Source organism: Heloderma suspectum, chromosome 1 (assembly GCF_057233095.1).
Source record: "Heloderma suspectum isolate Gila_16-S chromosome 1, 16-S_ref, whole genome shotgun sequence".
NCBI lineage: Eukaryota > Metazoa > Chordata > Lepidosauria > Squamata > Helodermatidae > Heloderma > Heloderma suspectum.
Window position 1 is genome coordinate 114268576 of NC_139458.1, and position 12500 is coordinate 114281075.

The 12500-nt window shown below is 40.8% G+C and overlaps 1 protein-coding gene across 7 annotated transcripts in view; it reads right to left on the reverse strand.

Moving 5' to 3' along the window:
* Positions 1-5380: 5380 nt before the first annotated feature.
* The window catches only part of AMPD3 (adenosine monophosphate deaminase 3), a 51072-nt gene continuing 43952 nt past the window's right edge, over positions 5381-12500 (reverse strand). For 5 of the 7 annotated variants that reach the window (XM_084854125.1, XM_084854105.1, XM_084854118.1 and 2 more), the window contains 4 exons: positions 11944-12064; positions 10629-10802; positions 9817-9927; positions 6928-7740 (listed from right to left, as the gene is read on the reverse strand). In XM_084854125.1, coding sequence (XP_084710251.1) covers positions 7564-7740; positions 9817-9927; positions 10629-10802; positions 11944-12064 — 583 coding nt within the window. In that variant the 3' untranslated portion in view covers positions 6928-7563. Of the gene's footprint in view, positions 5468-6927; positions 7741-9816; positions 9928-10628; positions 10803-11943; positions 12065-12500 lie in introns of those variants that run through there. The other 2 variants (XR_014790731.1, XR_014790719.1) reach the window with 2 other exon arrangements.

Below are 12500 nucleotides of genomic sequence, written 5' to 3' on the forward strand. Positions count from 1 at the left end.
CTGTGGGAACAGAATGTTGGGCCATATAGGCCTGTGGCCTGATCCAGGAGGCCTTTTGCAGCCTTTTGTTCTAAAGGGTTTTTGACAATGGGAGATAGACATGGGGAATGGGTCTCCCTTTGAGATACAGTTACAAGGGGGTGACAGAAAAAAAAGACATATTTCTGAACACACTTTCAAAATGCCCTTTAAATAACATTTTCTTTTTATAATATGCTTCTTTGTGCTACATACCTCCAAATATTTTAGTGAGAAAAATTCATAAATACTTAAATGATTTTCCTTATTAAAACAGAAGATAATCTTCATATTTCCTCTTAAAATAAATCCAGTGAAGGAAAGATTTTAAGGTGTTGTTTACATCTTAGCATTCTAGCACACAAAGGCTCTAGTACAAATACATTAAAACATTATATAAAATAACCAATTAATGAAGATTGATAACATTTTAACAGTTAACCTACCATTTCCAAATAGCCCAGGCTACCAAATGTTAGCTTCAGCAAAAATGATTTTCTCTTCAAGAAGGTGCTTGTCATTCAGTAATTGTTCATTGAACATAAATTGCCAGAATATTTCAGAAATTTGTTCTTGCAGTACAATTCTAAGCATGTTTACTCAGAAATGAGTCTCTCTGTGTTCAGGGGAATTTAATTTCTATAAGGGTGCACTCCTATGCATGCTGAGACAGAAAGAAAATCCTACAACTCCCATGCTGGCTGGGGAATGCTGGGAGTTGTAGGACTTCTGTCTAAACATGCATAGGATTGCAGCTACAGTGTTACCATGAGTACATCTAAAACAGGATAGAGGGGGAGGAAAGGAAATTCAAATAAGTCTAAAAAACAGGTCCTTTCTGTGCCTAATATACCCCATTGGGTTATGAGGCGAAGAGGAGAATGATGTGCTAAAGCCACTAAGCATTTTAATTACTACTTTTTAAGAACTTGTCTAATGCTTTCCAATATTTAATAGCAACCTTGTGATGATGTCATCCTGGGAGAGCTGGGATTTTTTGTACATTGAAGAAGCTTTGCAAAAACTATGCTTGGAATCCAAGTTATCGGAAAAAGAGGTTCTCTCTGCTCAAGAGAAGGATAGACTGTAACCAACCCTGAACCCTTCATTCATTACAGTGTAAGAAAAATCTAAATTATTACATTTCATAGCAATAAATGTGAGAATATACTTTTTAATTAATGAAGCCAGGTAAAAAGTATATACAACCTCAGATGACTAAGGGTGCAATCCTATGCATGTTTACACAGAAGAAAGTCCTACAACTCCCAGCATTCCCCAGCCAGCATAGCTAGCTAGGGAATGTTGGAAGTTGTAGGACTTCATTCTAAGCATGCATAGGATTGCACCCTAAGTAAGTTTGAAATGTTGAAAAGGGCTTTTTAGTGCATACTTTAAAAAAAATTCATAATGCAGATTTTCCAGCAGTGTGCAGTAAATCCATTTCAAATGAGTCAAGAGAAATCATTTTAATTATTTATATGTGAAGTATGCTTGAACTAGCTTTTAAGGCTTAAGCCTTAAGACAAAAGATGCAGGCTTAGAACTTGCCATTCTTATAGTATGATAGATGCAAAATGATAGCAATAGAAACTTCATGAGAGGAAATCCCCTTTGTCACCAGATCAATCAAAATATAAAAATATAACGACGTCAGAAAAAACTCAGAAATCATTACTTTCAAGCAATATTGTGCTTACAGATGCAACTAAGAGCTGCTTCCCTAAATGCATTAGTCTTGATCCAAAGACTGTGCAACACATACATACACACCTAAAAGACACGATCAGCTTTCACAGTGCTGATCATCTGGGGAGCAGGGAGGGTTAATTTATCTCTTCAGCCCCAAGAGATGCCCGCCACTTGCTGCCAAAGCCAACAATGTCAATTATCTATAAATTTTAATTGTCCACAAGGTCCCAGGTTCAGCATGCAGGGATCCAGCACTGGGAACTGTCTTCACAGAATTGTTTTGTGGACAAGGCTCCTGATTCTGCAAGAGGTACCATCCACAAAAGCCTGCTTGCATCCATGAACTGCTCTCACTCTATCAGGACAATTGAATTTGGAAGCAAGTCAAATACACTTGCTTCAAAGTAATTGTGTTCCGGATTGAAATTAACATTTTGAAAATGGCCTTGCCTTCATAAAGGCAGAGTATCTCCACAACCGCAATTAAAATAAAATTGTACAGAGTCTAGTGCAAAAATGTATCTTGTCTTCCAGAGAATAGTTGCACAACTATCTTAACATTTAAATCAGAAAAGAAGCAAAAGTACTGGGAATTCTGTATAGTTTTCTTAGCACTGTTACCCAAGTACTTATAAAGGGCTGTTCATGGCAGAAAAACTGACTTTACTTTTAATCAAACTCTTCTAATGCATAGCCACCTCTCTAGATTGTTACCATTACATTTCATTCTTCTTTCTAAAAGACAAAGTTGTAGGTGACTACTACTTACAACAGCATCTACGACCATTACAGACCTGTAGACATAGCAGCCACACAAACAGCTGAGTCCAAGACCAATATTTTTTCCAACCAACAACAAAACAATGTAATGCAACTGCCAGTTTGTCCTGGGGTAAATGGAAAAGTGATTGAATGCAAGACCCTTGTCACAGGGGAGGGGAACTTGTTTCATGTTGTTGTCATTCAGTCGTGTCCGACTCTTCGTGACCCCATGGACCATAGCATGCCAGGCCTTCCTGTCCTGCGCTCTCTCCCGGAGCGTGCTCAAGTCCATATTCATGAACAAGCTAATGTGCCAACATGAGGTTAAAGACTAACAGTCCAAGAAACTTGAAGAGCAGGAGCGGGACAACTGAAGGAAGAAAAAGGAGGTTACACCTTCTTCTGGAAAGGACTACCTGACCAAGAACGACGAATACATGGAGTAGGCTTTGCTATTAAAAATGATCTTATGAAACTCTTGTCAGAAGTTCCTACTGGCATTAACGAACGACTCTCAACCCTCCGAATAAAATTCACCAAAAACCAGCAGGCAACTATTCTAACTGCCTATGCACCAACATTAGATGCTGATGAAGACATCAAAGAAAAATTTCACTCCCAGCTGGACACCATCCTATCAGAAATACCTGAGGAGGACAAAATCATCCTTCTGGGCGATTTCAATGCAAGAGTTGGGTGTGATTTTGATTTGTGGCCGGGGACCATTGAGAAAGAAGGCAATAGCAACCAGAATGGAATTCTACTTCTGAGTAAGTGTGCAGAGCATAATCTTGTCATTACCAACGCACTTCGCCAGAAAAATAAATTTAAAACATCATGGAAGCACCCTCAGTCGAAGCACTGGCATCTTCTAGATTATGTAATTGTCAGTGCCAGAGATCGCTGCGATGTATTCCTCACCAGAGCCATGACGAGTGCTGACGACTGCTGGACAGACCACCGATTAATTCATTCCATGATGGCCATTAAGATTGTCCCTCAACATAGGCTCCAAGGAAGAAAACCAAGGTGTAAAATGAACACCCAAGCCCTTCAAGATCCTATTTAGCAAGCCTGCTTTCAAACAACTCTCAAGGAACATCTACCTATGGAAACCCCTAAAAATGTTGAGGAACACTGGAATAAACTGAAGACTTCCATTATCACAGCTTGTGAACAAACTATCAGATACCAAACTAAGAAAAATCAGGATTGGTTTGATGAGAATGATAGGGAGATTGACTGTATCATTGATAAGAAAAGGAAAGCCTTCCAAATATGGCAAAAAGCTATCAACTGTGCCGCTAAGAAAAAAAATCTATGCCAGTGCAAAGGCTGAGGTCCAAAGAAGAACTAGAGAACTTAAGAACACCTGGTGGATAAAGAAAGCTCAAGAAATCCAGCATTTTGCAGATACCCATGATGCACGGGGCTTTTTTAGTGCCACAAAGGCCATCTACGGACCAACAAACCATGGTACAAACTCCTTACACTCAATAGATGGTGCCAAACTTCTAAAGGACAAACAGTCTATTGCACTGTGTTGGAAAGAGCATTACCACAACCTCCTTAAACGTAACTCTATTGTGGCTGATGAGGTTTTCTTGCAAATCCCACAAAAACAAACCAGAGATGAGCTTGCAGTATCCCCTAGTTTGGAGGAAGTCAGTAAAGCCATTAACCAAATGAAAAATAATAAAACTAGTGGACCCGATGGGATCCCTGTTGAAGTCTTTAAAGAAGGAGGGCCTGAAGCTACACAACAGCTTCACAAGCTCACTGAAAAAATCTGGATGAGGGAGGAGATCCCAGCAGACTTCAGGGATGCCATAATTATCACTCTCTTTAAAAAGGGTGAAGGATCAGACTATGGAAACTACCAAGGCATCTCCCTTCTAGCTACGGCAGGCAAAATCCTGGCAAGGATCCTCACAGACTGCCATCTGTCTGTCTGTCTGTCTGTCTGTCTATCTATCTATCATCTATCATGTATCATGTATCATCTATCAATCATGTATAATCTATCTATCTATCCATCCATCCATCCATCCATCTCAGAAGACATCCTCCCTGAATCCCAAAATGGCTTCCGCCCCTTCAGGGGGACAGTGGATGCGATCTTCACCGCACGACAGCTCCAAGAAAAATGCAGGGAGCAAAACCAACCCCTTGTACATGGTGTTTATTGATCTGACTAAGGCCTTTGATACAGTAAACCGTACTGCTCTTTGGACCATCCTTCTGAAAACTGGATGCCCTAATAAATTCATGAACATCTTGCAGCTCCTCTATGATGGCAACAATCTTGGATAACCACGGCTCTCAAAGTGATCCATTCAAAGTGGAATCGGGCGTTAAACAGGGATGCATCATTGCTCCAACCTTATTTGCTATCTTCATCGCTATGATTCTACACCTTGGTGAAGGGAAACTTCCCACTGGTCTAGAAATCATATCGAACGGATGGAAAACTTTTTAATTTTAGTAGGCTGAAAGCAAAAAGTAAGATAATTACAATCTCTGTCATAGAATTTCAATATGCTGATAACGTAATCTGCGCACACTCAGAGGAAGATCTCCAAACTATCCTAAACATCTTTGCAGAAGCATATGAAAAGCTCAGCCTCTTGCTTAACATCAAAAAAACCAAAGTGCTTTACCAGCAAGCACAAATCAATCCCTCTGTAGCGCCATCAATCCAGCTTAACGGTGTGATGCTGGAAAATGTTGATCACTTTTCTTATCTTGGCAGCCATCTCTCCACAAAAGCCGACATTGATGCTGAAATTCAGCATTGCCTGAGCTCTGCAAGTGTAGTGTTATCCCAAATGAAGCGCAGAGCGTTCGAGGATCGGGATATTTGCAGGGAGACCAAAATGCTTGTTTACAAAGCCATTGTACTACTGACCTTATTGTACGCCTGTGAAACATGACCATCTATAAACGCCACTCCCAACTTCTTGAAAGATTCCACCAATGCTGCTTCTGAAAAATTCTGCAAATTATTTGGGAAGACAGACAGACAAACGTCAGCATACTGGAAGAAGCAAAGACCACCAGTGTTGATGTCTCCAACATCAACTTCGCTGGATTGGCCATGTTGTTCAAATGCCTGATTATCGTCTTCCAAAGCAGCTACTCTATTCCCAACTTATGAATGGAAAACAGAATATTGGTGGACAGCAAAAGAGATTTAAAGATCTTCTTAAAGCTAATCTAAAAAAATGTAACATAAGCATTGAGAATTGGGAAGCTCTAACCCATGAGCGTTCCAACTGGAGGTCAGCCTATATTAAAGGCGCTATGGACTTTGAAGAAGCATAAGTACAGAGCGAAAGGGAGAAATGAGCTCAGCGGAAGGCATGTCAAGCAAACCCTCACCGTGACCGCCTTCCACCTGGAAACCTATGTCCTCACTGCAGGAGGCTGTGTGGATCCAGAATTGGCCTTCACAGCCACCTGCAGACCCACTGCTAAGACTCTATCTCTGGAAGACAATCTTACTCGGTCACGAGTGATCGCCATGATGATGATGATGATATTAAAGAGTGTCTTGCTAGTACAAAGGTTTGTAAGACATTTGAATTCAGAGTGCCAAACCGAGATATGCACTAGGCTTAATATGGCACAACATATAACCTAGTTCAGTGGACGAAATGCAATTAGCATAGCTGATTTTTTAATGTACTCTACTGTTCAGTTCTGGATGAACAGTGCATTTATGCCATAAAGAACTGACTGACGGAGTCCGACCTTAGATCTCAAGGTTCAAGAATAATAGTCTACCACTGTTCATGTAAAATTTAGATCAGGCAAACAACACCCACTTCTATGTTGCTTACAAAGCTAATAGTGTTGTTATGATTCATGAAGTCCTACTATCCAAGTTTTTGTTTACCTTTCTATGGCTTGGCCATTATGCTAATTAACAGATAGGCAATCAAGGCCACCTAGGAATATTATACCTACCTGCCTGGGTGGTTGCTAGAACAAGATGCAGGTTTGAATTTGTGCAGAGACAAGTCAGTTTTGGAATTTGCTCGCAATAAACAAACTTGGGAGGCTGCAAATATGTCATTTTAGTTTTAGGGACAGATGTTGGTATAAAACTAGAACTGCCTTGTATGTGCCTGCTTGCTTCCCCACCAAAACACTGCTCAACCTGTATATCGGTAAACAGACAGATGCTACAAGATTGTCACAGGTCTCCAGTAATCACAAGGAACTTATCCCTGGAACTTAATAGCACACAGAAGAAGTATGAAAACCGTGTTTCATTTTCAGGGTTGCACATTCAAAATGAAATCAACATACAGAGCTTAAAACTTGCTACAGCAGCAGTTAAATTATTAAGTTTTGACACCCACACCGCAATGCTGAATCAGCACAAATGTTTAAGATTTATATGCTAATCACCAAAAGACCATTTGGAAAGCGTTCATAAAACTACAAAATCAAATACCATATTAATTTTATTTGGGGGTTAGGTGAGGATGGGGAGACAAAATGTAGTCAAAGTATGATGCTGAATATGTTTTTCTATAATGTGCAACCAGGAAAAACATGCAGATCTTTGGTCATATTTTTACTTTCCTAAATTCACTACAGTGTTTGCTAAATATACTCCAAAATGAAAGGGGGCTACAGAACTGTGTCTGGAAGATTTCCAGTATTGATCTGGAAACTAACCAGAGATGAAACTTTAAAGTGCCGTGGACATTTGCCTGCCACTAGGCATGGCAAGAGAGGTGCACGTGTGCTACCAGAAGCTGCTGTCGCCATGTTACTTGATTCAAAGCATAATGTTATGTATCCCAGATGCAAACATTATACATATTATGAGGAGATTTAGAATTCACTTTTAAATGCATATGCAGCATAAAGAATATAATTGTGAGCTTGCGTCTGAATATACAGCAGTCCTACATATGCCAAGTGCTTGCAGAAAGTAGCTTTGCTGCAAGTCTGATGCAACATAACAGTTCTCATCACCCGACAGCTTTCTGTCCTGCAAAAGCTCAAGTTCTCTCTTACGTCCATACGCATCTCTCTTGGCAGTTGTGCAATATTGACTTGATTTCGGATCTGTGACTATTTTGACAGAGCAGTAATCTCTTCTGTCTTCATCGCATCAGACAGGAAACTCAGCTCATTGCATAAGGTCTCATATCTGTAAGCCATCCGAATCTGTGCAACATTTGTCTTTCGAATGTCATTTCCTTCAGGCCCCTCACTGCAGTAATTTGTCCCTACACATTTCTGTTTTTCCTAAGGGCAAAAGTGACATTTAAAGATGTCAGTTTAGAGTTGCTTTACTTTTTAAAGACAAGGAAAAATATCTTAGCAGCTAAGCTAGGAAAGAGCCATCTCCCACCCCAGGGCCGGCCCAAGACATTTAACTGCCTGAAGCAAAGGACAAGATGCCCCCACCCACCCCACATTCCACACAGAGAACTGACTGAAGTGACAGCTATATCTTACTCCAAGAGTGCTGATGGGGCAGCATCCTCAACATGTACCTGAGTGCAGCAGACTAGCTTAGGGGGCACGGGACAGGCTGTGTGGCAGTCAGAGCTCTGTCCCCCAGCACCTCACCAATGTTCATTGTCCCTGTAACACTCTGCCTAATGATAGGGCCAGCCCCTCCCCATTCCTATAAAGCAAAATATGATGCGGGAGAAGCCACTGAGGGAATCATCCTAGCAGCAGCACTCATTGTGCCAAAGGAGAAAACTGCCATAGGGAACTGAGTAAACGGGTGGCAGTAACACAGCTGTGGCATCAGCAGTCTAAGCAGCAGATTCTGGACTATCTCATTTGTTCCTCAAAGAGTCGATGTACCAGGAATACTCAGAGAACATGGGATCATCATTTTTGATGCTACATTCTGAGGCATGGTTCATCTAAAATGATTGCCATGTGCAGGCCGATTTAAATGCTCCCTGTAACAGCTGCCTTCTGTATATAGTGCTCAACATATGTATCTGGATGGTTCTCTCCACAGCACTGCATTTGTGGGAGAAGAGATTTACAGTAATGCAGACGGGAGGAAAACATCTCCAGTCTTTGTAATGAGTTGCTGCACATCATGGGCTTAACATGTGAAGAAAGATGCCATGGGAGCCATTTCATGAAGTGGCCATTTTGTAAGGTAATTTTGCTTCCCTTTGAAACCAGGCAGGTTGGGTCACTCATCTTTTCCTTCTGCAATAGTATAAATGCCTAAATACCCAGGACATCCTGCCAATTGCCTTCCTTTCTGCCTTCAGAGCATCAAGGCCAATCTAGAGGGTATGTTAAATGTACGAGTGCATGTAAGACATCTCTGTGTGTGTTTTTGTTTTTAAAACCTAGAGTGGTGGGGAGCCTGATCAGTATCAGGACTGCAGCACATGGAGAGGACATTTAGTCATTTCCCCTCACACTGATGAAAACCCATCCTCTTTCCCAAAGCTGCTATTCGCCCTGAGAAAGAAGCTGCCATTGCTTAAAAACACTCCCACCTCACGCACCATAGTATGTATGTATGTATATATTAAATTTATTAATCACCCATCTGGCTGGTCATCCAGCCACTCTGGGCGATGTACAATAATAAAAACAGTTTAAAATAATAAAATTCTACATTAAAAACATATTTCGAAAATTACCCTAACCCACCCCAAACACTTGCCTGAACAACCACGTTTTTAATGCGTGGCGGAAGCTCATTAAAGAGGGGGCATGGTGGAGTTCCTTAGGGAGGGAGTTCCACAGAGTGGGGGCCACCACAGAGAAGGCCCTCTCCCTTGTCCTCACCAGTCTAGCTGTCCTGGCTGACAGGACAGAGAGAAGGCCATCCAAGGCTGATCTTGTTAAGCGGCCTGTCTGGTGCTGCTGGAGGTGCTCCTTAAGATAGGCTGGGCCGGAACCATATAGGGTTTTAAAGGTCAAAACCAACACCTTGAATTTGGCCCGGAAGACAACTGGTAACCAGTGCAACTTCTTCAGCACCGGAGTGATGTGATCACGCCAGCGGCTGCCTTTAATCAGGCGAGCCGCTGCATTCTGTACCAGCTGCAGCTTCCGAACCATCTTCAAGGGTAACCCCATGTAGAGCACATTACAGTAGTCTAAACGAGAGGAGACCAGGGCACGTACTACCGATGGGAGCAGATGGTCGGGATGGTAGGGGCGCAGCCGCCATATCAGATGGAGTTGGTACAGTGCTGTCCGGCTCCATAGTACCTCTGGTGGGTCTTGTTTTTAAAGGAAAACATGTTTAAACCTAACATCTAGTTTGTCCCTTACATACAAAAAGAGCATATGTAAAGCACAGCATTTCCTTCTTCAAATAAAATTTACCTTATGTGACAAACCACTTTGTAGTACACTGTTCCTTGCTATTTCACACAGGTCGCAAGTGCTCAGTTTCCACACTTGGGCTGCTATGGCATATTCTTCCATCAGTGCTTCCTTTAAATATATAAAAATATGATTTATTAACCAAGTAAATATACTTATTACTGATATATTTATAGACCTGTGCTCCTAGTTCCCACCACAATACCTGTTTGTTTGTTTATTGTTTCAGACCTTTATATGTTGCCCTGTAACCAAATTCTCTGGGTAGTTTACAACAAGAATAAAAGCAAATGAAAAAAATATATACATTAAAACAGGTCAACATTAAACCATATAAAAAGAGCATAATACAAGAGGGAAAGAGTAGATCTCCTGGACCAGATTGAAAAGGCCTGGGAGAATCAAAAGGTCATCGCTTGATGCTGAAATGACATCAACGTAGGCATTGGATGAGAATCTTTGGAAAGGGCACTCCACAGCCAAGGTGCCACCATTGAGAAGACTCTTTACCCAGTAGCTACTTCACATGGCGGGGACAGCTGAAGAAGGGCCTCAGAAGCAGATCTTAAGATCAGCGTAGGTACATGTGGAGAACTGGCAATATGAATCATCAGGTATTCAGTGTTAAGGATGTAAACACAGAATAACTGCTGATTAGGCTATGACTGTAATCCTATGCACACAACCCAGGAGAAGCCTCACTGAACACAGTAGAACTTACTTCTAAGTAAACATACATGTGACCAAGCTGTTCATTTTCAGCTGTCTGAAAAAATATTTAAATTAATTCAATCTACTTTTGTACAAATTACCTTTGTATAGTGGAATTGCATAGGGTCATCTGTAGACAGAGAGACATGGAGTCCCTTGTGTAGAAATTCTCGTAGTGGATTTTTTGAATACTCCAGGAACAGACTGTTGTTGCTAAGAGGGGACATTGCAATGGGGATTTGTGCAAGATAATAAAGATACTGGAGGACTGGACTCTGTACAAAAACAACAGAAAGAGTCATTATTCATTGGTACAGAGAGATAACAGGAAGGGAGATATTCAGTTTGAGGAAATGGAAAGCACTCAACTTCAGTCATGACTTGGGAAATTTTTAACCCCCCCTTTACCCCTAGGCACTGTATGAGCTGCATTTGTGCAGTTATTTTGTACATTTTACAGCAATATATTGTAAATAAAGATATATATTTTTACCATGAAAAGAGATGAGACTTGCTATGTTAACAAAAAATGGTTTAGTGAAGCAGGAAATATAAAAGGTCTTCTGCTGTCTATAATGACTGAACTGTGAATTTAGCACAATCCAGCAACTCAAAAGCCAACATTTTACAAAAAGAAAAACAAAATCTTTAACAAAATGATTCTGTGACCAGAACACGGGTTGGTATATGTAACTGAAATCACATTTTTCTTGTTACAGAATCTGCTTTAGATATGACCTGGTGGGAAGAGAGGGGACAGTGCATTGATAGATTAACGAAGAGGGCGAACAGGTGGTTGAATATTGAGAAATAGAAAATTGCTTTCTGAATGATTGAAGACAAAGTGCATCCTTGTGGGAAAAAAGCATCCAGATATATCCCTCAACATCAGAGCAACAAGCGTGTGTTTATTGCTCTAAAGGGGCACACAGTTTTGTTTTTCCAACACTTAAAAATTCCTAAATCAGAAATCCTAGTATCAGAATTATATAGACCCAAATCTGCCACCCAGAGGACAACTGTTTTACAAACAAAAAGCACAATACAGCCAAAATGAAGCTCTTTTAAATCCAACTGATTTCAGTCACTGGAAACTAAGCATGTCCTTAAGCTCTCCCACTGAAAGCAATGGGACATGCAACTCAGTCCTACTTATATTTACAAAGCAGTAAGTCCAACTGAGGTCAGTGAGAGTTGTTCCTAAGAAATGCACATAGGATTGTGGCCTTAAGCTGCAATCCTATGCATGCTTAGACAGAAAAAAGTCCAATGATTTCCAGCATACCTCAGCCAGCCATGCTGGCTGGGGTATGCTGGGAGTTGTAGGAATTCTTTCTCTCTAAACATGCATAGGATTGAGCCCTTAGTGTGCTTAACTTTTGCTGCATTGTGTCTAATATGCCTCTTGTGCTGTACCTTCTTCAGGAGTAATCCATGGGAAATGTTGTCCGCAGTTAGAAAGGCTGATACCAGGTGAGTGATTGATCCAGCTTCTCCACAATGAGGCCGAAACAGGAAGGTGCTCATACCTCTTTCCCTACAGCAATTTAAAATAAATCAAATTCAATAAAATAAATCCAATTCATGTTGTGTTTTTAATATTGTGAACAGTTGAGAGATTTTATTATATTCAGCCATCTATAAATGCCACAAATAAATAAAAAATATATGCCCATCATGCATTCTCTCCTTTGAAATTACTGGGTAATCATAGTAATGTTTATTACAAATATGCTCATAACCCCAATTTGATAGGAAAGTAATTTACATCTGAGATAATAAATTAGGTGAGGCACAGATGTGCAGCATAGTCCTAGGTGTGAAGCACAATCCTAGGTGCGTTTACTCAGAAGTGAGTCCCACACTACAGGGCCGGTCCTACCATTAGGCAGAATGAGGCAGCTGGTTTTGGGTGTCATGAAAGGGCAGCAAATTGTTACTTAATTTGTTATTATTGAATGTTTACTACCAGG